Source organism: Notechis scutatus, chromosome 5, assembly GCF_049901735.1.
Source record: "Notechis scutatus isolate UNSWTSFEM ecotype Mainland chromosome 5, rNotScu1.2, whole genome shotgun sequence".
NCBI lineage: Eukaryota > Metazoa > Chordata > Lepidosauria > Squamata > Elapidae > Notechis > Notechis scutatus.
The window spans coordinates 725,604-749,064 of NC_142013.1; the positions used below are offsets into that span (position 1 = coordinate 725,604).

The 23,461-nt window shown below is 49.7% G+C and overlaps 2 protein-coding genes and 1 long non-coding RNA gene across 5 annotated transcripts in view; all 3 read left to right on the forward strand.

The window, feature by feature from the left end:
• Nucleotides 1-1,301: 1,301 nt before the first annotated feature.
• On the forward strand, nucleotides 1,302-14,148 carry LOC113431625 (secreted frizzled-related protein 2-like). Of its 2 annotated transcripts, none has more exons than XM_087965926.1 (4): nucleotides 1,302-1,466; nucleotides 3,764-4,260; nucleotides 11,185-11,262; nucleotides 12,223-14,148. In XM_087965926.1, exons 2-4 carry the CDS (start codon nucleotides 3,771-3,773, stop codon nucleotides 12,528-12,530), a joined length of 876 nt encoding a protein of 291 aa, XP_087822052.1. In that variant the 5' UTR covers nucleotides 1,302-1,466; nucleotides 3,764-3,770; the 3' UTR covers nucleotides 12,531-14,148. The 2 variants fall into 2 exon arrangements, with proteins under 2 accessions (XP_087822052.1, XP_087822053.1); XM_087965927.1 differs by lacking the exon at nucleotides 1,302-1,466 and adding an exon at nucleotides 1,640-1,644.
• Nucleotides 14,149-17,232: 3,084 nt separating this feature from the next.
• On the forward strand, nucleotides 17,233-22,216 carry TOMT (transmembrane O-methyltransferase). The gene is made up of 3 exons (XM_087967667.1): nucleotides 17,233-17,494; nucleotides 20,044-20,240; nucleotides 21,896-22,216. Exons 1-3 carry the CDS (start codon nucleotides 17,233-17,235, stop codon nucleotides 22,214-22,216), a joined length of 780 nt encoding a protein of 259 aa, XP_087823793.1.
• An 843-nt stretch (nucleotides 22,217-23,059) lies between these two features.
• The window catches only part of LOC148130324 (uncharacterized), a 99,005-nt gene continuing 98,603 nt past the window's right edge, over nucleotides 23,060-23,461 (forward strand). Inside the window, exon 1 of one of the 2 annotated variants that reach the window (XR_015749680.1) lies at nucleotides 23,060-23,163. This is a non-coding gene — a long non-coding RNA (uncharacterized LOC148130324). The other variant, XR_015749681.1, reaches the window with a different exon arrangement.

Consider the following 23,461-nt stretch of genomic DNA (forward strand, 5'->3'; position numbering starts at 1 on the left):
TAAATTTTTGTATCGGCTTTTGAAATTGGCAACGTGACCAGATTTGTTTTTCCGCCAGAGTGATCTCTTTTTGGATTGAAGTTCCTTATTGTTATGGGTCATCTGTTTTTTGTTTTTGTTTTGGGAGTTGTTGTTGGTACATATAGTTTGATGACTCTTTTGACTTCAAGTAAAAATATGTTGTAATGGTCTTCAACAGCATTGCATCCAGTGAATAGAGATTGCCAAACAAGGGATGAGAGATCGTTGTCTATAAGATCATAGTTGCCTTTTTTGAAGTTATAATTGGGGATTCTGTCATTGTGATGACTTTTATGTGGATGTATGTTGAGACAAAAGTCAATCATGTTGTGGTCACTGTTGGAAAAGGGTTCTTTAATTTGTATTTCGTAAATTGAATTCAAACTATTGCAGAAGATGAGATCGAGGCAGTTGTTTAGTCTAGTGTTGTTGGTTACTAGTTGTTCCAGTCCCAGATTTGTAACAGCATTGTAGAAGGTTGCGTGTATGGGTTCAGTTGTACATTCATTTAGGGTCCAGTCAATATGAGGTAGATTGAAATCACCAAGAAAGATAAAAGGGTATGGGCAGGATGCAGCCCATGTTAGTAATGTATTTAGCTTGTTTACATGTTCGATGTCATAATCAGGTGCTCTGTAACATAGTAAGAATCGAATTGTGATATTTAAGGATAGTTCACAGATGATGGTCTCAGGAAGAGCAAGCTCCTAGGTAACTTGGATATTTTTTAGATGTAAGGATTTTTTATAGAAGATAGCAACACCACCTCCTCTACGGATTTCACGAATTTGCCACACGATAAATCAATCAATCATCTTCCCTGCAGAAAAATCCCTTAAAGAAACTCCTGGATTTGGAGGGAAAAAAAAACACCCTGAAATCTAGCAGGAATCCCTTCAACGTGCAGAAATTGGGGGTGGCTGGGTGGGTTTGATATAAAACCCGGGCTCCCTCCGAAAGGCCTGCAAAGGGGCCGCCTCCCTTTGATCCTTGGACTTTTGCCCAAAGAGGAATCCACTTCCAGGGAGCTCCCCCGGGTGGGGGGTGGGGGGCACAGGCAGCCCCGGAGTGCGGGGACCCCCTACCAGGTCACTCAACCGGTTTTTCCGGAGCGCAAATGGTCAAGAGACGCAGCGCAGCGGAGCTGAACCCAGCTCAGAGGGAGGGAGGGCTCGCTCTTGGAGGACGTCGAGAGGGAGGGGGCGAGAAGGGGCCGGGGGAGGGGACTGAGTGTTGGGTAACACTATTGTGTACTTTCATCCATGCCCCCGCCCCCCCCCCCACCGCTTCCCGCTGCGTGTTTGCCCAGCCGGCCCGTCTCGCCTTCAGCTACTCGTTTGAAATCCAGCCCAGGGAACTTGCCTAGCGGCGCTTCGGGAGGCTTAGAGGCGCCCCCCAAGTCGGGGGTCTCGTGGGGGAATCCCAGACTTTGGACCTCTATCCCGGTGGGTGACCCCTCTGAGCTGCAACGGGACGTCGCGCGATTCCAGACAGCCTCCCTGGGAGAGCCAGGATCGCGCCTCCGAGCCCGGGGATCTCCTGCGCCAGCTCTCTTGCCGGGCTCGGCTCTTTGCCCCGAGGGGGCTGGTTTGGGTTGGTTGGGGAGGGAGGGAGGCAGCTTTGGTGAGGACCTACCTTTCTCAACCCCCCCCCCCCACCCACCCCACCCCGGCAAACGAGAGTTTAGGGCTTTCACTTAACGCGCATCTCTCCAGATGTGTCTGGGGCACTAAGCAGAGTTTCCGCAGGCAGAAACGCGCGCGCCCCTCTGGCTGCCCCCCAGAAGATCCCCTCCCCGCGAGGCCAGACCCGACGCCCCTTTGCCACTCGGAGGGCCCCCCCCCCAATTCCAGACCCTCCCTGCGCCCCAACCTAACCCGCCTTCAGGGAGCCCGGGGATTCGGGCTGCGCTTGGCGGAGTGTGGCTCCCGCGGGGCCCACCCAACCCGGGCAGAAGTCTTCCGGCGTGGGAGGGGGTGCAAAGGCGAGCCCCCCGCCCCCTCCCTCCCCTCCCTCCGCGGAAGGCCGGCCTCCTGGCTTATCTCCGCCGGGGAGGGGCGGCTGGTGCCTGGGCGCGATAGTGGCGCTCGCCCGCGGCTCTGCGTCCTCTGGCCGCCGTCCAAGGCGAGGCGGTGGGCGGTGGGCGGTGGGCGGTGGGGTTTCTCCCTCCCAGGAGCGCCGCCCTGCACAGAGTCCCCCTCTCGGCCGCCTCTCGCAGACGGACGCAGCCCGCGCGGCTTCCAGGTGAAGGGGCTTCTCAGCCGGGCAGGTGCGCTCGTGGGGTGGCGGGCGGGGCGGAGGCTGGGCAGGGGAGACCAAGCCAGGGGGAAGGGGCCAAGCTCCAAGCGGCGGAGCATCAGGCGGCCCCTGCGGGTCCCTCCGCTCCACGCGCTGAGCCGAGCGGAGCTGCGAGCTCCAGGCAAGCAGAGAGCCGGCTCCCCCCAGGAGGCGCCTCGTGGGAGCCGTGTCGCCCCTGCTGGTTTCGGCCCCACAAACCCCCTGGAGGGAGGCTGGGGCTACCCCGTCTCTGGCGGTTCGTGGGCTACCCGGTGGAGGAGCCGCAGGGTGGAAGGTCCCGACGGGGGGGGGGCAGAGGAGGGGACTTTCCAGGTGGGGTTCTGGGCAGCACAGATTACAGAATAGCATCGTTGGAAAGGACCTTGGAGGTCATCTAGTTCAACCCCCTCCCAAGCAGGAGACCCTACCACTCCAGGCTAAGTTTTTAAGAAGAGATTGTCTGAAATAGAACAGGGGGTTGGACTAGAAGACCTCCAAGGTCCCTTCCCACTCTGTTAAACGGCTGCCCGGTCTCCCCTTAAAAACCTCCTGGGATTTTTTCCTTGATGTGGCTCCTTTTACCAGGGACTCGAGAGGAGCCGAGTTTGGAAGGTGAAACTTCTGCTCTTGAGGTGGGGAGGAGGGTGGGGGGTGAAAGGACCCAGCAGCTGGCCACGGAGGGAAGAGTCAGCCACAAAATTGGTGGTGGTGGTTCCTTCCAAGCCACTTTCCTCCTCCACGGAAGAATGCAAAATAGCAGAGTCGGAAGGCACCTTAGAGATCTTCTAGTCAGCCCTGTGCTCGGGCAGGAAACCGTAGACCAGAGGTCTCCAAACTTGGCCACTTTAAGACTGGTGGACTTCAACTCCCAGAATTCTCCAGCCAGCATAGAGAAGAGAGAGGGAGGGGAGAGAAGAGAGACAGAAGGGAGAAAGTAAAGAGGAGAGAGAGGGAGATGACAGAGAAAAGAGAGAGAGAAGAAAGAGATAAAAGAGAGAGGAGAGAGAGAGTCAAGAGAGATAAGAATCAAGAGAGAGAGAGAGAGAGGAGAGAGGAAAGGGAAAAGAGAGAGCAGAGCTGGCTGGAGAATTCTGGGAGTTGAAGTCCATCAGTCTGAAAGTGGCCACTTGAAAGCCTCCAGTGACGGAGCACCTGCAACTTCTGGTGGCAAGCTGTTCCAGTGGTTAATTGTTCTGCCATTTGTCAGAAATGGTGTAGGGTCTCCCGTTTGGGCAGGGGGTTGGACTGGATGACCCTACAAGGTCCCTTCCAACTCTGGTTATCTGTTATCTGTCTTCACTGTTAGGAAATCCCTCCTTAGTTCCAAGTTGCTTCTCTCCTGGATGAGTGTTCCACGCGTGGCTTCTTCTCCTGCTGCCTTCCGGGGCTTCGGAGAGGAGGATGGCCTCTGGGTTCCCCCAACCCACCCACCCACCTGGCAGCTCTTCTCTCTTCTTCCCTCCAGGTACCAGATGGCCGTCCGGGCGGCCCTCCTGCTTCTGCTGGCCCTCTGGGCTGGCTGTGGCCTCTCCTCCTTCCCGCACCACCTGGTGCAGCTGAGCTCCCGCCGTAGCGCCTGCAAGCCCGTGCCCAGCAGCATGAGCCTGTGCCACGGCGTGGGCTACAGCGAGATGCGGCTGCCCAACCTGCTGGGCCACGACACCATGAAGGAGGCCCTGCAGCAGGCCGCCTCCTGGGTGCCCCTCCTGACCAAGCAGTGCCACCGGGAGACCAAGAAGTTCCTCTGCTCCCTCTTCGCCCCCGTCTGCATCAGCCAGATGGAGGAGCCCGTCTTCCCCTGCCGGTCGCTCTGCGAGGCCGTCCGGGACAGCTGCCTGCCCGTCATGGCCGCCTTCGGCTTCCCTTGGCCCGAAATGCTCAACTGCAGCCGCTTCCCTGGGGGCAACGAGCTCTGCATCCCCCCGGTGGGCCCTGAAGACCAAGGACAGCCCCCGCGAGAAGGTGAGCCAGAAGGGGGGGGCTGGCTGGGGTGGGGGTGGGGGCAGCGGGGAGAGCACCCCCCTCCCAGGCCCAGGCCCCGCTTGCGGCAACAAGCAGGCCCTTTTGGGGGGGGGGAGGCCCACTCTGGCGCATAAACGCACCCTGCGTTGCGACCCCTGACCCGGGAGGGGGCCCCTTCAAGGACGGGGAGTCCTCGGTATGCGACCGGAATTGAGCCCAGGTTGCTAAGGGAGACGTGGATTAAGGGAGTGTTGTCCCATGTGATGGGCCTTTCTTGGCACCGTTGTGAAGTGAATCACTGCAAGTGTTCGGTTAGTCACACGGTCGTTAAGTGAATCCGGCTTCCCCGTGGACTTGGCTGGTCAGAAGGTCGCCAAAGGGGAATCATGTGAAACCCACCCACCCCCCTGGGATGCTGAGGCCGCTGTAAATAGGAGTACATTGGCAAGCGGCCGAATTTAGATCAGGTGACCATGTGGAATGCTGCAATGGTTGGAAGGGTGAAAAACGGTCTTAAGTCATGTTTTTTTCAGTGCCATTGTGAGTCTGAATGGTCACAAAATGAACTTGTAATACATATACATATACACAAACAGAGAGAGAGACCTGAAATGCTATAAGGTTTCCTGACTAAACAGGGTTGGACTAGAAGACCTCCAAGGTCCTTTCCAACTCTGTTATTCTATTCTTCTCTGTGTGTGTGTGTGTCTCTGTGTGTGTGTGTGTATTCATAGATTTTCACGGGTACAGGTATGTAGGTCTAGGTGTGTTCGGGTCTTTTCCTGTTTAAGATTACACGGGAAAAGACCCGAACACACCTAGACCTACATATCTAGATATAGATATAGGTATAGGAGGTATAGATACAGTTACATACATACATACATATACAGAGAGAGAGAGAGAATGATAGATAGGTAGATGATATGTAGATAGATAGGTAGATGATAGAAAGGAAGGGGGAGAGAGAGAGATGATAGAGAGAATAGATAGAGAGAATAGATAGATAGATAGATAGATAGATAGATAGATAGATAGATAGATAGATGATAGATAGATAGATAGATAGATAGATAGATAGATAGATACGGATAGATAGATAGATGATAGATAGATAGATAGATAGATAGATAGATAGATAGATAGATAGATAGATAGATAGATAGATAAATAGATGATAGATAGATAGATAGATATGGTAGGTAGGTAGGTAGATAATGGATAGATAGATTAGATGATAGATAGATAGATAGATAGATAGATAGATAGATAGATAGATAGATAGATAGATAGATGATAGATAGATAGATAGATAGATAGATAAATAGATGATAGATAGATAGATAGATATGGTAGGTAGGTAGGTAGATAATGGATAGATAGATTAGATGATAGATAGATAGATAGATAGATAGATAGATAGATAGATAGATAGATAGATAGATAGATAAATAGATGATAGATAGATAGATAGATATGGTAGGTAGGTAGGTAGATAATGGATAGATAGATTAGATGATAGATAGATAGATAGATAGATAGATAGATAGATAGATAGATAGATAAAGAGATAGATAGATAGATAGATAGATATGGTAGGTAGGTAGGTAGATAATGGATAGATAGATTAGATGACAGATAGATAGATAGATAGATAGATAGATAGATAGATAGATAGATAGATAGATAGATAGATATGGTAGGTAGGTAGGTAGATAATGGATAGATAGATTAGATGATAGATAGATAGATAGATAGATAAATAGATAGATAGATAGATAGATATGGTAGGTAGGTAGGTAGATAATGGATAGATAGATTAGATGTAGATAGATAGATAGATAGATAGATAGATAGATAGATAGATAGATAGATGATAGATAGATAGATAGATATGGTAGGTAGGTAGGTAGATAATGGATAGATAGATTAGATGATAGATAGATAGATAGATAGATAGATAGATAGATAGATGATAGATAGATAGATAGATGATAGATAGATAGATAGATAGATATGGTAGGTAGGTAGGTAGATAATGGATAGATAGATTAGATGATAGATAGATAGATAGATAGATAGATAGATAGATAAATAGATGATAGATAGATAGATAGATAGATAGATAGATAGATAGATAGATAGATAGATGATAGATAGATAGATAGATATGGTAGGTAGGTAGGTAGATAATGGATAGATAGATTAGATGATAGATAGATAGATAGATGATAGATAGATAGATAGATAGATAAATAGATGATAGATAGATAGATAGATATGGTAGGTAGGTAGGTAGATAATGGATAGATAGATTAGATGATAGATAGATAGATAGATAGATAGATAGATAGATAGATAGATAGATAGATAGATAGATAGATGATAGATAGATAGATAGATATGGTAGGTAGGTAGGTAGATAATGGATAGATAGATTAGATGATAGATAGATAGATAGATAGATAGATAGATAGATAGATAGATAGATAGATAGATAGATAGATAGATGATAGATAGATAGATAGATATGGTAGGTAGGTAGGTAGATAATGGATAGATAGATTAGATGATAGATAGATAGATAGATAGATAAATAGATGATAGATAGATAGATAGATAGATAAATAGATGATAGATAGATAGATAGATAGATAGATAGATAGATAGATAGATAGATAGATAGATAATGGGGAAATAGGTAGATATAGATGGTATTCAAAAGGCCTAAAGTTGCTGGGTCTCCAATCAGAACCTCTCTGGAAGGACAAACCCCCCCCCTCAATCTCCCAGCTGCTGCCTTAAATTACGAAAAGGGGAGAGAAATGGGGAGGGGGTCTTGCTGTCCATCCCTGGTGGAGAGTTAGGGTCCCCACCTCATTCTCAGTCACCGGAGGGTCCAGAAAGCTGGCTTGGGGTGCCCACCAGGATTCTTCTTCTGATGATGATGATGATGATGATGATGACGGGGTGTCCTTGGTGCCCTCTGAGCTTAGCGGTTTTCTTGCTGACATTTCACCACCCAACTACGGAACATCGCCAAGGAAGGCATTGTTAAAGGGAGATTGGATAGCTGTTGGTCCGGAATGGTCTCTCCTGCTGGAGCAGGGGGCTGGACTAGAAGACCTCCAAGGTCCCTTCCAACCCTGTGGTTCTGTAGAAGTCTGCAAGAAAACCACCCAACTCAGAACTGCCCCCCCTCCCCCCCAATTCAGCCCTGAGCTACCAAGATTATCTTCTTCTGTCCTTCTGATGACCGTAACAGCCCTGAGTGGCCTTAATAGCCGGAACAAGGACGCTTTGGCCTGGGGGGGGGAGGGAGGGGGGAGGGCATTGTTTGCTGAAGGGCTGTTGAGCCTGTGTACAAAGGGATTCAGGGAGAAGGTGAGATCCAATCTAGAAAGGTGGCGTTGCCAAATATTGACACAGACCAACACAAAAGAGGATGCAGACCAGTTGAAAAAGATCTCACTTACACCAGAGCCCTCGGGCCCCATTCCTGCAAAATCCCCCCCTTCTCTCTCTTTCTCTTTTCTCTCTCTCTGTGTCTCTTGTCTCTCTCTCTCTCTCTCTCTCTCTCTGTCAGTCTCTTTCTTTCTCTCTGTCTGTCCGTCTCTCTGTGGAAAGGGAACTTCATGAGGACAGTGGTGACACCCAAGCAGGAAAAGCCCAAAGGGAACATCAGGCCAGCCATAAAACAAACTTGCATAGGAAAAGAGATTTAATAAAAGGTATTGAAAGAAGCCCCCTAGACAAAAGCCAAGTGATTAAGAAAGCTAGGGAAACAAGAAAAAGAAATCCCTTACAAACAACAGGTCATGCCAAATCATCAAAACAAATAGACAAAAGACACGAAATAAATTCCATAGCAGACAGGAGATTGCCACAAAACAAATATAAGAAAACAGGACGAAACTGATAATCCAATCAAACCACCCCACGGAGTTTACCCTCCGGCGGAAATGAAGACAACCCCTGACAGGATTTAAAACATTAAGAAATACAAACACAAGCACTCACACACAAAAGGAGAAAAAAAGTATAAAAACCAGGGGTTTATTATAAAAAGCTAGCTAGCCCCAGGAACGCAGACTTCTTGCTATCTCTCGCCTTCCTGAAAAATAAAAAGAACCAGCTTTCAAGCAGTTGCCTGTATCCTTGCACCGGAGCTCTCCCAGCAGGAAAATCGAATCCTCAGAAGAAAGGCATTTTGCCAGCCTTTCAACATCTCTCTCTCTCTCTTTTTCTCTCTCTGTGTCTCTTTGTCTCTCTGTCTGTCTGTCTGTCTCCTTCTGTCTTTCTCTTTCTTTCTCTATGTCTGTCTGTCTCTCTCTCTCTGTTTCTCTTTCTCTCTCTCTCTCTCTTTTTCTCTGTGTCTACCGGTCTGTCTCTTTGTCTCTCTCTTTTCTTTCTCTTTGTCTCTCCCCTCCTTCTCCCCCTTCTCTCTCTCTCTCTCTCTCTCTCTCTCTCTCTCTCTCACACACACACACACACACACACACACACACACGCGTGTGAAGCTCTCAAACCCCCTCCCCTCCAATTTAAAGAGATGGCACTTAGTTGTCACTGAAGAAACGTCCCTAGGGCTCCCCCCCATCCCTCACTAGCCATTTGCAAGGGGCCTTTTCCTCTGGACCTCCCCCTCACCTCCCCAAGGATCACCCTTTCCGGAGGAGGAGGAGGAGGAGGAGGAGGAGGAGGAGGATGGTCACTTTGGGGCCACTGCAGAGTTTGTCAGAGGGTAGAACTGAGTGGTTGGGGAGGGGGGGCAGTGTGATTCTTACAAATAGAAGAAAATATTTGTAGCTCAGGGTTGAAACTGTGGGGTCCTTGGTGTTCTCTGAGCTTGGTGGTTTTCTTGCAGACGTTTCATGACCCAAGGAGGGAACATCATCAGTGCTACAAGGGAGGGGCCTCACATTGAGGAGGAGGAGGAGGAAGAAGAGGAGGACAATTATGGGTCTTTGGTGCTTTCTGAGCTTGGTTGCTTTCTTGCAGACGTTTCATGACCCAACTAGGGAACATCATCAGTGCCCTGGTGTTACCTAGTTCCCTAAAGAACCGTCTGCATCAAGGACCCCAAAGTGTGATTCTGCCCCCCAACTCCCAGGTGGGACCAGCCCCTCCCTGCTCAGGAGGAAGGGGAAGCCCAGCTGTGCCCCCTCCCTTTTCGTCCCAACCATTCCTGAGTGTGTCCAGGGCCTTCCTCATTCTCCTAGGAGCAGAACCGAGTGTGTGTGTGTGTGTGTGGGGTTTCTCCTTGCAACATCCCGTGAGTCAGCCAAAGGGTGGCTGGGGGTCCTGCACGCACAGCCCACGGATGGAGAAACCCATCAAAGCTCAATTACACTCACAGACCAACTGAGTCACACAGCGACTAGCACAATCCAAACTGTTGCAGCCATCCCCAGTGAGAGATGATTTGCAAAGAACTTTCACCCAAGAGTTGGAGTAGATCTGCAGTCTCTCTCTCTCTCTCTCTCTCCCTCCCTCCCTCTGCCCCACTGAGACTGCGGGCCTCCCAGATCTGCCCCTGATCCAGGCGGTGGGGAGTGGGGAACGGAGCCCCTGCAAATACCTTGAGCAACTCCATTCATTCATTCATATCTATCTATCATCTTTTAATCTAGAATAGAATAGAATAGAATAGAATAGGAGAGAATAGAATAGAATAGAATAGAATAGAATAAGAATAAGAATTCTTTATCAGCCAAGTGTGATTGGACACAAGGAATTTGTCTTTGGTGCAAATGCTCTCACTGTACATAAAAGAAAAGAGACATTCGTCAAGAGTCATCAGGTACAACACTTAATGATAGTCATGGGGTACAATAAGCAATCAAAACAGATAAATAGATGAAAGGAAGGAAGGAAGGAAGGAAGGAAGGAAGGAAGGAAGGAAGGAAGGAAGGAAGGAAGGAAGGAAGGAAGGAAGGAAGGAAGGAAGGAAGGAAGGAAGAAAGAATAGAATTCTTTATTGGCCAAGTGTGATTGGACACACAAGGAATTTGTCTTTGGTGCAAATGCTCTCAGTGCACATCAAAGAAAAGATACATTTGTTAAGAGTCCAGAATCATCAGGTACAACACTTAATGGTAGTCATGGGGTACAAATAAGCAATCACATCATACTAAGAAACAGTCAATATAAATTGTAAGGATTCAAGCAACAAAGTTACAGTCATACATTCATAAGTGGGAGGAGATGGGTGATAAGGAGGGATGAGAAGATTAATAGTAATAGTAGAGCAGACTTGTTGAGGGAATGATTTGTTTAGCAGAGGGATGGCGTTGGGAAAAAACTCCCCTTGTGTCTAATTGTTCTGGAGTGCAGGACTCTATAGCATCGTTTTGAGGGAAGGAGTCGAAACAGTTCATGTCCGGGATGTGAGGGGTGTGAGGGGTAATGTATTATATCTATCATCTACCTATCTGTCTATCTTCTATCTATCTGTCTGCCATCTATTTATCTATCCTGTGTCTATCAATCAATCAATCTATCCATCTAATCTCTCTCTCTCTCATCTCATGTCTCATTTGTTTACCTGTATATCTATCTATTTATCTGTCATCTTTTAATCTATTATACCTATCATCTATCCTATCTTCTATCTATCTATATCTATATCTATATCTATATCTATATCTATATCTATATCTATATTATATCATATCTATCATCTATCTATCTATCTATCTATCTATATCTATCTATCTATCTATCTATCTATCTATCTATCTATCTATCTATCTAATCTTATATGCCTCCCATCTGGCCTGGAGGCAACTGTAGGTGACAGACAGTCATTAAACCCAATAAAAATACATTATTTAAACAATAACCTTCATTTACAGGGAGTCTTTGACTTATGACCACAACTGATTTTCACCCTGCCCTCCCCCCCTTTGCGTCCCCTTCCAGACACCGTATGCACAGCCTGCATTGATTCTGGACCGAGCGAGAAGGATTTCTTGGAGAAAGTCTGCAACCAGGATTTCGGTAAGTCTGGAGAAGGTTGGACAGCCATTGGCCGGGAATGGTGTAGAATCTCCTGCTCAAGCAGCGGGTTAGACTAGAAGACCTCCAAAGTCCCTTCCAGTATTCTGTTATGAAGATGGACAGTTTCAGGAAGTAGGTAGGTCTAACGAAGAGAAGGACCAGGGGGGACAGGATAGCAGTCTTCCAATATCTCGGGGGGGGGGCTGCCCCAAGGAATAGAGGGGTCAGGCTATTCTCCAAAGCCCCTGAAGAGGCAGGACAAGAAGCAACAGATGGAAACTCATCAAGGAGAGAAGCAACCTGGAATTAAGGAGGAATTTCCTGACAGTGAGGACAATGAACCAGTGGAACTGCTTGCCACCAGAAGTTGTGGATGATCCATCTGGCATGTATGTTCCTCTTGGCTTTTAGGGGCTCACTAAGAAAGGATTTTTCGCAATGACCCTCAGAGCATTTAGAGTATTTCCTATATTATTATTATTATTATTATTATTATTATTATTATTATTATTATTATTATTATTATTATTATTATTATTATTATTATTATTACGCTCTGATGCTCAGGAGTTCCACTCCCCCTCCCCACCTGGAAAGAAATCTCTTCCAAAGGCAAAACACAAGCAGAGGAGTTTCAGTTTCACAGCAGCACCAAGTAGCTTTTAATACAAAACAGTTGAGCTAAGCCACGCCCAGGCTCCTTGCTGTCTCCTTCTTGCTCACACAGCAAACACTCTTTCTGTTTCCAAACAGCCCTCTACTCTCTCATACACTGACAGGATGCTAGCCAATGAATACCTCCCCCCAAACTAAGCCCGACCACGTAGTTTCGTATTGTCTGGAATGGTACAAGGTCTCCTTGTTTGAGAAAGGGGTTGGACTGGAAGACCTTGCAAGGTCTCCCTGTTGTTCCGTATTAACCCTTGACCTCCAGTTGGCCTCTCCTTCTCCCTCTTCCAGCTCTGAAGATGACCATCAAATCCTTGTCCGGTGTTGGGGGCGACCTGAAAGTCATCCCGGAGCTCCGTGGCCGGACGCTTTACAAGCAGGCCAGCTGGTCCGAAGAGGAGCGGAAGAAGCCGGTCCTGTGGCTGGCGGATGGCGAGGCTTGCTCCTGTGAGGAGCTGGCCGGAGGGCCGGGCACCGTGGTGCTGGCCATGGGGCACCGCCTCAGCAACCGCCTCGTCCTCTCCTGGGTCCGGAGGTGGAAACACGGGGAGAAGGAGCTGAAGAGGTTCTCCAGGGCGGTGCGGAAGCTGCAGTGTTAGAGGGGGCTGCTCCGTAGCCCATCATCCTCTGCCGGCTGTGGACCCTCAGGGTGGGAACTGGGCCTGCCCCAAACCTTGCAGGCAACTGGCTTTCCCAGACCGCAGACGGACTGACACTCAAGGGGTAGCTAGCAAACTCCAAGTTACTGTAGAACTGAGCGAGTGACTTACAACCATTTTTCACAATTATAACCCTCGGTGCACAGTTACATGCAGGATCAGGTGATCAAAATTCAGAGGCTCGGCAACTGCTTTGTACTTATGACAGTCCCAAGATCACTCGATCCCCTTTTGCGACCTTCTGACGGGCAAAGTCAATGGGGAAGCCAGATTCACTGATCAACCAGGTTACTAACTTATCACTGATTCACTTAACAACTGTGGCAAGAAAGTTCATAAAATGGGACAAAACTCACTCTCTTAACAACAGAAGTTTTGGGCTTAGTTGTGGTCATAGGTGGAGGACTCTGTAAAAAGACAGGGCGAGAAGCAAGGCAGAGGGAGGGGCCCTTTTTGCTAGACAATCACAAGTGCAGGAAACTGACCGGGAGCAATTCTGTTTTGTTTTGTTTTTTTAAAGCCAGAGATGCAGCAATATTAAAATTTGCAGCCTGACTTGCGTTGATCGGGAAACCATTTCAGATTATCAATTTAATGCCCACCTAAGAACAGAGGCTGTGCCCAGGCACCTGTGGCATCTCTCTCCTCCCAGTGCCCCATCAAACAGCCCACGGAAGGCCACTGCCAGGTAGCAGGTGGCCATCAGCCCACATTGGCACAAAAATAACGTGGCAGGTTTCTGGTGGTTCATCCTTGGGCAATTATTAACCTGGTGAATTGGCAACCCAGGGTAAAACCCAGAAAATGGGTGGATTTGGTGGCCAGGCAAAACACAATTCCTGACCCACTGAGTCATTGGCACCGACTGGGACCCAAGTGGCCACCAGCTCTCTTCAAAGGCTCTGCTAAGGAAGGGGTTGGGGACGCCCACCTCCAATGCCACGTTGGTCAGTTTTGTGCCATAGGCTGGACCGAAGTGGTCTTGGCTAAAGGGTGTGTGTGTGTGTTTCAGCATTTCATGGGTTTCCAGCCATTGGCACCCCAGAATGTGGAAATGGCCTGAGTAAGATTTGCTTTCTGCCAAGTGCCAACCTATTTGATAAGTTCTTCAGGCATCCAAGGTGGGCATGAGGGACCCAACAGGAACAGATCTCTAGAGCAGGGGGTCCCCCAAACTTGGCCACTTTAAGACTTCAACTCTCAGAAGTCCACAAGTCTTAAAGTGGCCAATTTTGGGGACCCCCTGCTCTAGATGTTTGGCAGCTCAAACCTCCCTGCGATTGATACACTGCATGGAAAGCCTCCTCATGCAAGCAGGGTCTACCCCTGTCTTCTCATTAATCCAGGTTGGTGAAGGTTAGGGTCATTTGATGTACCAGAAAGGTCCGTCTGCCCGTAATTCTGACAAAACCACTTTCTTTTGCGATATCCCAAATGCCATCAGAAGCTGCTCCTGAAAGTCAACCTGTTATTTCTGTCCTGTGATTCTCTCTCTCTCTTTTTTTTTGTTATGCCTTTAGTGAAATAGTTTGCTGTTATTAAAGGAAGCCCCGTGTACCCAGCCTGTTGGTTTAATTTCTAGACGGTGGGGGAGAAAATCGTGAAGGAAATTCAATTCTGGTCACCACGATGTAGAAAAGAGGTTGAGACTCTGGAAAGAAGGCAGAGAAGGGCAACGATGAGGATTAGGGCAGGGGTCTCCAACCTTGGCAACTTTAAGACTTGTGGACTTCAACTCCCAGAGTTCCTCAGCCAGCTTTGAAGTCCACAAGTCTTAAAGTTGCCAAGGTTGGAGACCCCTGACTTAGATGAACCTTCTGGTCTCTCCCAACTCTATCATTCCTGGCTGGCTGGAACTCTGGGAGTTGAAGTCCACAAGTCTTCAAATGACCCAGGTTGGAGACCCTGACAGATGGCCCTTCTGGTCTCTCCCAACTCTATCATTCCTGGCTGGCTGAGGAACTCTGGGAGTTGAAGTCCACAAGTCTTCAAATGACCCAGGTTGGAGACCCCTGACAGATGGCCCTTCTGGTCTCTCCCAACTCTATCATTCCTGGCTGGCTGAGGAACTCTGGGAGTTGAAGTCCACAAGTCTTAAAGTGGCCAAGGTTGGAGACCCCTGGATTAGGGGACTGGAGGCTGAAACATACGATGAACGGTTGCAGGAACTGGGTATGTCTAGTCTAATGAAAAGAAGGACTAGGGGAGACGTGATAGAAGTCTTCCAATATTTGAGGGGCTTCTCCAACGAAGAGAAAGACCAGGGGGGACAGGATAGCAGTCTTCCAATATCTCGGGGGGGTTGCCCCCAAAGAAGAGGGGGTCCACCTCTTCTCCAAAGCCCCTGAAGAGGCAGGAGAAGAAGCAACGGGTGGAAACTCATCAAGGAGAGAAGCAACCTGGAATGAAGGAGGAATTTCCTGACAGGGAGGACAATGAACCAGTGGAACCGCCTGCCACCAGAAGTTGTGAATCTCTAACACTGGAAGAGATTGGACAACCACGTGCCTGAAATGGTCTACGGTCTCCTGCATGAGGTGGGGATTGGACTAGATGACCTCCAACGTCCCTTCCAATTCTAGTATTCTGTATTCTATTCTGATTTAGGTATTTATAGTAAGAATTAGGGAGTAGGAGCAGCCACAGCTAACCGTCCCGTCACAATCCTCCCCTTATTCCCCAGTAGCATCCTTGAATGGTCTCCATCAGAGGTGGTAGTCAGCTGGTTCTGACCAGTTCTGGAGAGCCGGTAGCGGAAATGTTGAGTAATTCGGAGAACCGGCCAATCCCACCTCTTCTCTGCCTCCCGTCGAGTCCCAGCTGATGGGCTGGGTCTGCTTTGGTTGCCCTGCACAGGAGAACGGAGCTGGAAAGCAGGTTAGTGGGGTGAGGAGGGAAGGGGGATTTTGCAGTATATCCCTCCCCTGCCACGCCCAGCAAGCCACGCCCACAGAACCAGTAGTAAAAGGATTTGAATCCCACCCCTGGCTCTTAAAAATGCTCAGAACCTCCAAGGGTTTGACAAAGGCACTCCTGGGTGGCACAAGAGACATACCTGGACAGGATGCCAATCTTGAGATGCAGAGTCGCATTTATCCTTTGCCAAGGCTTCCCCTTCAAGGCTTGACCTGCTGAGGTTGAGATCCCATGGTGTTCCTTTCCTATTTGCCACCTGTCTCAGGTGGACAGGTAACCCAGGAAGTAGCTTCAGGGTTGCCATCAATCATTCATGCCGCCCATTGTCCTTTGAGAAGGCAGAAGGCGTTCTCCAAACGCACAAAGGACTCGGCTGGCTGCAGCTCCAGACAGGTAAGGCAACCGAGGGGCAAACTGTCCCATGGCAGTTTCCACAGCTTAGGGTTCTTCACCGCGACCCGCTGACTTGGTCGCCCCACATCCTTGGAGAAAGAAGTAACTGGCCTGAAATAGATGCCTGGCATTTGCCTGGCTTCCCTCCAAGGTCCCGAGAGCAAATCCAACCGCGCAGTGGGGCGAAGAGATGGACCAGGGATGAGGACAAAAGGCTGCCCATCTGTAGGGTTGGGAGTGAGATCGGGACGAGAAGGACTAAGGGGGACATGATAGCAGCCTGTCAGTATCAAAAAAAAAAAGAAGAAAAGGTCAACTTCATTTCCAAAGCCCCTGGAAGAGGCAGGACAAGAAGCAACGGAGGGAAACTCATCCAGTGCAGAAGCGACCTGGAATTACGGAGGAATTTCCTAACGGTGAGGACAATCAACCAGTGGAATGGAGGCTTTCCAGAAGTGACTGGACAGCCATTTGTATGAAGTGGGTATAGGGTCTCTGGCCCAAGCAGTGGGTTGGACTAGAAGACCTCCAAGGTCCCTTCTGTTGTTCTGTATATGGCTGTCCAGTCTCTTCTGGAGGGAAAGCCGTCCCACTGATAAATTCTTCTCACTGTCAGGAAATTCCTCCTCAATTTCCACGTTGCTTTTCCCTCCTGGATTAGTTTCCGTCCTTATGGCTTCTTGTCCTGCCTCTTCAGGGGCTTCGGAGCATAGCTTGACTCCCTCTTCTTTGGGGCAGCCCCTGAGATACTGGAAGGCAGTTACCAGGCCATCCTTAGTCCTTCTCTTCGTTAGACGACTAGACCATTAGAAGTAATTCAATACTTAAGTAGAATTGGAATTGTCTGTGTTGGCCAGTTTTCAACAGGAATATCTCTTCCTAGGAAGCGATGGTGGGATTAAAATCTTTTTACTACCGGTTCGGTGGGCGTGGCTTGGTGGGCGTGGCAGGGGGAGGATATACTGCAAAATCCCCCCTCCCTCCCCTCCCCACTGACCTGCTTTGCAGCTCCGTTCTCCTGGGCAGGGCAACCAAAGGAGACCCAGCCAATCGGCTGGGACTCAGGAGGCGGAGAAGAGATGGGGTGGGCAGGGCCAGTCGGAGGCGGCGTTGGCCGGTTCTCCCAACTACTCCAAATGTCCGCTACCGGTTCTCCAGAACTGGCCAGAACCGGCTGAATCCCACCTGTGCTAGGAAGACATCGTGACAAGCGACCGAGCTGCCACTTCCAGCCAAGTGGGGAGTGAGTGGAGGGGCTCCCCTTTTCCCTGCCTGCCCGCCAGTCCTTGTCCAACTGGTCTTCTCGCCCCTCCAGCCCTCCCGAGTGGCCCCCATGGTGTCTCCGGCCATCGCCCTGGCCTTCCTGCCCTTCGTGGCCACCCTGCTCATCCGATACCGCCATTACTTCCTGCTCTTCTACCGAGCGGTGCTCCTCCGGAAGGTGCGGGACTACTTGACTGGCCTCTCGCGGGAGGAGCGGGCCTTCCGTTACGTCCTGACCCACGCCATCCCCGGAGACCCCCTGCACATCCTGGAGACCTTCAACCAGTGGAGCTACCACTGCGAGTACCTCAGCACCCTGGGACCCCAGAAAGGTGGGCACTCCGGAGATCGCCCCCACCCCCATGCACCTGTCCAGAGCTGCCTTGTAGTAAGAGGAGTGGCCAGTACATCTGATATAGATGGACAGAAGATAGTGGGTAGATGAGAGAGGGAGGAATGAATGAAGAAAGAAAAGGGAAAAGGGAAGGGAAGGGAGGGAAGGAAAGAACAAGGAACAGAGGGAAGGAAGGAAGAGGAAAGGAAGGAGGGAGGGAAGGAAGGAAGGAACAAGGAAGAGAGGAAAGGAAGGAAGGAAGGAACAAGGAGAGAAAGGAAAGGAAGGAAGGAAGGAAGGAAGGAAGGAAGGAAGGAAGGAAGGAAGGAAGGAAGGAAGGAAGGAAAAGGAGAGAGGAAAGGAAGGAAGGAAGGAAGGAAGGAAGGAAGGAAGGAAGGAAGGAAGGAAGGAAGGAAGGAACAAGGAAGGAAGGAAGGAACAAGGAAGAGAGGAAAGGAAGGAAGGAACAAGGAGAGAGAGGAAAGGAAGGAGGGAGGAGGGAAGGAAGGAAGGAAGGAAGAAGGAAGAGAGGAAAGGAAGGGAGGGAACAAGGAAGGAAGAAACAAGGAGAGAGAGGAAAGGAAGGAAGGAAGGAAGGAAGGAAGGAAGGAAGGAAGGAAGGAAGGAAGGAAGGGAAGGAACAAGGAAGGAAGGAAGGAAGGAAGAAGGAAGGAAGAACAAGGAAGAGAGGAAAGGAAGGAAGGAACAAGGAGAGAGGAAAGGAAGGAGGGAGGGAAGGAAGGAAGGAAGGAAGAAGGAAGAGAGGAAAGGAAGGAGGGAGGGAAGGAAGGAAGGAAGGAAGGAAGAAGGAGAGAAAGGAAAGGAAGGAGGAGAGAGGAAAGGAAGGAGGGAGGGAAGGAAGGAAGAAACAAGGAGAGAGAGGGAAGGAAGGAAGGAAGGAAGGAAGAGAGGAAAGGAAGGAAAGGAACAAGGAGAGAGGAAAGGAAGGAAGGAACAAGGAGAGAGGAAAGGAAGGAGGGAGGGAAGGAAGGAAGGAAGGAACAAGGAGAGAGACGAAAGAAGGAAGGAAGGAACAAGGAAGAGAGGGAAGGAAGGAAATAAATGAATGAATAAATACATAAATACATAAATAATTTGGCAGTTTAGGTAGAAAGAGAATTGCAAGGAAGCTCCCTCCATTTTCTTCTTCAGTTAGAAAATTGTCACCCATCCATCAAGTCTGCCTTTTGAATTTCTTTCCATTATTTATCTCATTTTAGTTTTCTAACATTTTGGTCAGGTGATGGGCCTGCTGTGTTTATACCCCAAGCATGTTCAAACCCCGTCCCTGATGAATGGACTCACTGTTCCTGGCCTAGAACCAGTGGAGGAACCACCGGCCTCCAGGAATGGTGAATGCGCCAACATTTACAAGGGGCGAGAGGCTGACCCTGTAAACCGCTTAGAGAGGGCTGTAAAAGCCCTGTGAAAGGGCGGACAGGTGGTCCTTGACTTACAACAGTTTACCTTAGTGACCGTTTGAAGTTAAAACGGCGCTGAGAAAAGTGAGTTATGGCCGTTTTTCAGAGTTACGACTTGATTTACATTCATGTGATTTACATTCAGGTGCTCGGCCACTGGGCTCACACATATGACGGTCGCTGTGTCCCCCGGAGGTCAGGTGATCCCCTTTTGCGACCTTCTGACGCGCAAAGTCAATGGAGGAAGCCAGGTTCACTTATCAACCCTGCGACTCACTTAACAACTGCAGTGATTCACAGAACAAAGGGGGCAAGGAAGGTCGTAAAGCAAGGCGAAATTGACTTTATGAACGGTCTTGGTCAGCTACAGCAATGTTGGGCTCTGTGGTGGACGTAAGCCGAGAACTACCTGCATTAAGTCTAAGCGGAATTGCTGGCGCTGGATTCTGAATAAAAATATTGGGTAAAAAATAATCAGTGGAACGGGAGTTTCCTCCAGAAATCGCGGCTGCTTCATCCCTGGAGGCTTTGAAGAAGAGGCTGGACAGCCATTGACCTTTTCATGGGACAGGGACGTGATGGTGAACCTATGGCACACGAGCCCCAGTCCAACTTAGCGGCACTGCGCATCTGCGCACCGCCCGGTTGATTTTTGGCCCGTTTGAGGCTGCTTTCGTCCTCCCGGAGGCTCGAGGGAAGAAGCCTCTGCAGCCTTTGCAGGCCGAAAAATGGGCCTTCCGGAAATACCAGAAGGGCCAAAACAGGCCCGTTTTTCGGCCTCCTGGGGCTCCAGAGGCTTCCCCCGTGTCTCCAGGAAGGCGAAAAAGGCCTCAAACGGGCCAAAAATCAGCTGGGCGGTGCACGCATGTGTAGTGCAGGTAAGGGGGTGGGGTATTGCACGCGCAGGCATGGGGGCGCATTGCATTGTGGGTGCCGGCACGGGCGCGCTTTCGGCACACCACAAACAGGCTTGCCATCACTGGTACAAGGTCTCCTCCTTGAGCAAGGGGTTGGACTAGATGACCTCCGAGGCCCCTTCCCACTCTGCCAGTCTGTCTATTCTGAACCTCCCCTCCGCCCGGCGTTCATTCCCCCCCTTCCCCTTCGGTCTTTCTGATGTCCCTAGCCAAGATCCTGGAGCGTCTCATCTTCGAACAGGCTCCCCTGACGGTGTTGGAGCTGGGCACCTACTGTGGCTACACCTCCGTCCTCGTGGCGCAGTCGCTGCCCTTGGGCGCCCGGTTGTACACGGTGGAGATGGACGCGTGCCGGGCCTCCGTGGCGGAGAAGGTGATTCGGCTGGCTGGCTTTGACGATGACACGGTGAGCAAGGCTGGGTGCGTCTGTAGGTCTCCCTGGGCAGGTGGTCTTTGCTGGTGGGTGGGTCGGTGGGTGGGAGCAAGCATTCAGTCTTCAAGTCGCCAAGGTGGGAGACCCCTGCCCGAGCCAACGAAGGGGAAGTTGTGTCCTCATAGGTGCCAGGCCAAGCTGGCATTCAGGAAAGAGAAATGCCACACACCCAATATCTGAGAATGGACAACCTACTCAGGGGTCTCCAAGCTTGGCTACTTAAAGACTGGTGGACTTCAACTCCCAGAATTCCCCAGCCAGCCACGTGCAAACCCTACTCCCTTCTACTCCTGATGATGTTACCTAGTTGGGTCATGAAAGGTCTGCAAGAAAAGAACCAAGCTCAGAGAGCACCGAGGATCCCACAATCATCATTGTCTTTCTTCTTCTTCTTCTTCTTCTTCTTCTTCTTCTTCTTCTTCTTCTTCTTCTTCTTCTTCTTCTTCTTCTTCTTCTTCTTCTTCTTCTTCTTCTTCTTCTTCTTCTTCTTCTTCTCCTCCTCCTCCTCCTCCTCCTCCTCCTCCTCCTCCTGTTTCTTTCTTCTTCTTCTTCTTCTTCTTCTTCTTCTTCTTCTTCTTCTTCTTCTTCTTCTTCTTCTTCTTCTTCTTCTTCTTCTTCTTCTTCCTCTTCTTCCTCTTCCTCCTCCTCCTCCTCCTCCTGTTTCTTTCTTCTTCTTCTTCTTCTTCTTCTTCTTCTTCTTCTTCTTCTTCTTCTTCCTCTTCCTCCTCCTCCTCCTCCTCCTCCTGTTTCTTCTTCTTCTTCTTCTTCTTCTTCTTCTTCTTCTTCTTCTTCTTCTTCTTCTTCTTCTTCTTCTTCTTCTTCTTCTTCTTCCTCCTCCTCCTCCTCCTCCTCCTCCTCCTCCTCCTCCTGTTTCTTCTTCTTCTTCTTCTTCTTCTTCTTCTTCTTCTTCTTCTTCTTCTTCTTCTTCTGCTTCTTTCTTCTTCTTCTTCTTCTTCTTCTTCTTCTTCTTCTTCTTCTTCTTCTTCTTCTTCTTCTTCTTTCTTCTTCTTCTTCTTCTTTCTTCCTCCTCCTCCTCCTCCTCCTCCTCCTCCTCCTCCTGTTTTCTTCTTCTTCTTCTTCTTCTTCTTCTTCTTCTTCTTCTTCTTCTTCTTCTTCTTCTTCTTCTTCCTCCTCCTCCTCCTCCTCCTCCTCCTCCTCCTCCTCCTCCTCCTCCTCCTCTGTTTCTTCTTCTTCTTCTTCTTCTTCTTCTTCTTCTTCTTCTTCTTCTTCTTCTTCTTCTTCTTCTTCTTCTTCTTCTTCTTCTTCTTCTTCGTGTTCTTCCTCCTCCTCCTTCCTCCTCCCTCCTCTGTTCCTCCTCTTCTCTGCAAACCTTACTCCCTTCTAGTCTTGATAATGTTACCTAGTTGGGTCATGAAAGGTCTGCAAGAAAAGCACCAAGCTCAGAGACCACGGAGGGCCCCATATTCTTCTCCAAGGCCACCCTACTGAAGCTGGTCTCTTGACCCAACCCCTTTATCATGGCCCCCTGGAGATGCCTCCCTTGGCCAGGTTCTCAACCCCCTCCCTCCCCTTTCGGTTTCCAAGAGGGTGGCTTCCAGGGAGCTGGACTTCTCCCCCAGGAACCGTTCGGATGACCTTCTCACCCCACTTTCCCCCCCCTTCTGCAGGTGGAACTCATCGTGGGCCCCTCAGAGGAGGTCATCCCGCTCCTCAGGGAGACCTTTCTCCTGCCAGAGGTCCACCTGGTGGTCATGAGCCACTGGAAGCGATGCTACCTCCGGGATCTGCAGCTGCTGGAAGACCACGGCCTCCTCCAGCCGGGGGCCACCATCCTGGCGGACAACGTCATCTTCCCCGGAGCCCCCCGATTCCTCCAGTACGCCAAGGCCTGCGGGAAGTACAAGTGGAGGCTGCACCGGACCAGCCTCCCGTACTTCCGCGGCATCCCCGATGGCATGGCCCAGCTGACCTACGTGGGGCTGGAGTGAGGGAGGGGCGCCAGGAGCGGGATACTACTGGTTCTCTGGGCGTGGCTTGGTGGGCGTGGCAGAACAATCCTGCAAAATCCCCTTTCCCTCCCCACCCCACTGACCTGCTTTCCAGCTCCGTTCTCCTGTGCAGGGCAACCAAAGGAGACCCAACCCATCAGCTGGGACTCAATGGGAGGTGGAGAAGAGGTGGGATTGGCCGATTCTCCCACCTACTCAAAATTTCCGCTACTGGGATTTATGGGAACATCTCTTTGTTGGCTAGGGAGGTCTCCATCCTTGGGGACTTGAAGACTGGTGGACTTCAACTCCCAGAATTCCCCAGCCAGCCACGCGTGGCTGGCTGGGGAATTCTGGGAGTTGAAGTCCACCAGTCTTCAAGTCCCCAAGGATGGAGACCTCTGGGGTAGGTAGGTTGTCCATGCTCAGATATTGTGCGATATGTTTCTCCTTTCTTCATGCCGGTGGCTTGGCCTCGTTTGACGTTGTGATTTGTGCCGACGGCTTTCTTGTGTTCACATTTGGAATGGTGGCGTTTGTTCCACTTCCACCCGGAAACATCCTAAAAAATATTTCCATTAAATATTTGCAAATGTTTACCGATTCTCCTAGGCACTTGAATTTGATTTCCTCCGGAACTGCAAATGGAAGCTCTGAATCAGGAAATGATGGTGGTGACATGCACGCCCCTCCCCTAGCAGGTTAGTCCTTGACTCACGACCACAAGGGAGTCTAAAATTTTCGTTGCTAAGCAAGAAAGACAGTTGTTTAATTTTGCAGCCTCCCTTGCCACCGTTAAGTGATTCCTTAGCCACTTGTGGACTTCAACTCCCAGAGTTCTTCAGATCCCTGACTTAGATGACCCTTCTGGTCCCTTCCAACTCTATCATTCCTGGCTGGCTGGGGAATTCTGGGAGTTGAAGTCCACAAGACTTAAAGTGGCCAAGGTTGGAGACCCCTGACTTAGATGGCCCTTCTGGTCTCTTCCAACTCTATCATTCCTGGCTGGCTGAGGAATTATGGGAATTGAAGTCCACCAGTCTTAAAGTGGCCAAGGTTGGAGACCCCAACTTAGATGACCCTTCTGGTCTCTTCCAACTCTATCATTCCTGGCTGGCTGAGGAATTATGGGAGTTGAAGTCCACCAGTCTTAAAGTAACCAAGGTTGGAGACCCATGTTAAACGAACGGTTGCAAGCATCCCCATTGTCCCGTGATCATAATTTGTACACTTGGCAGCTGGTTC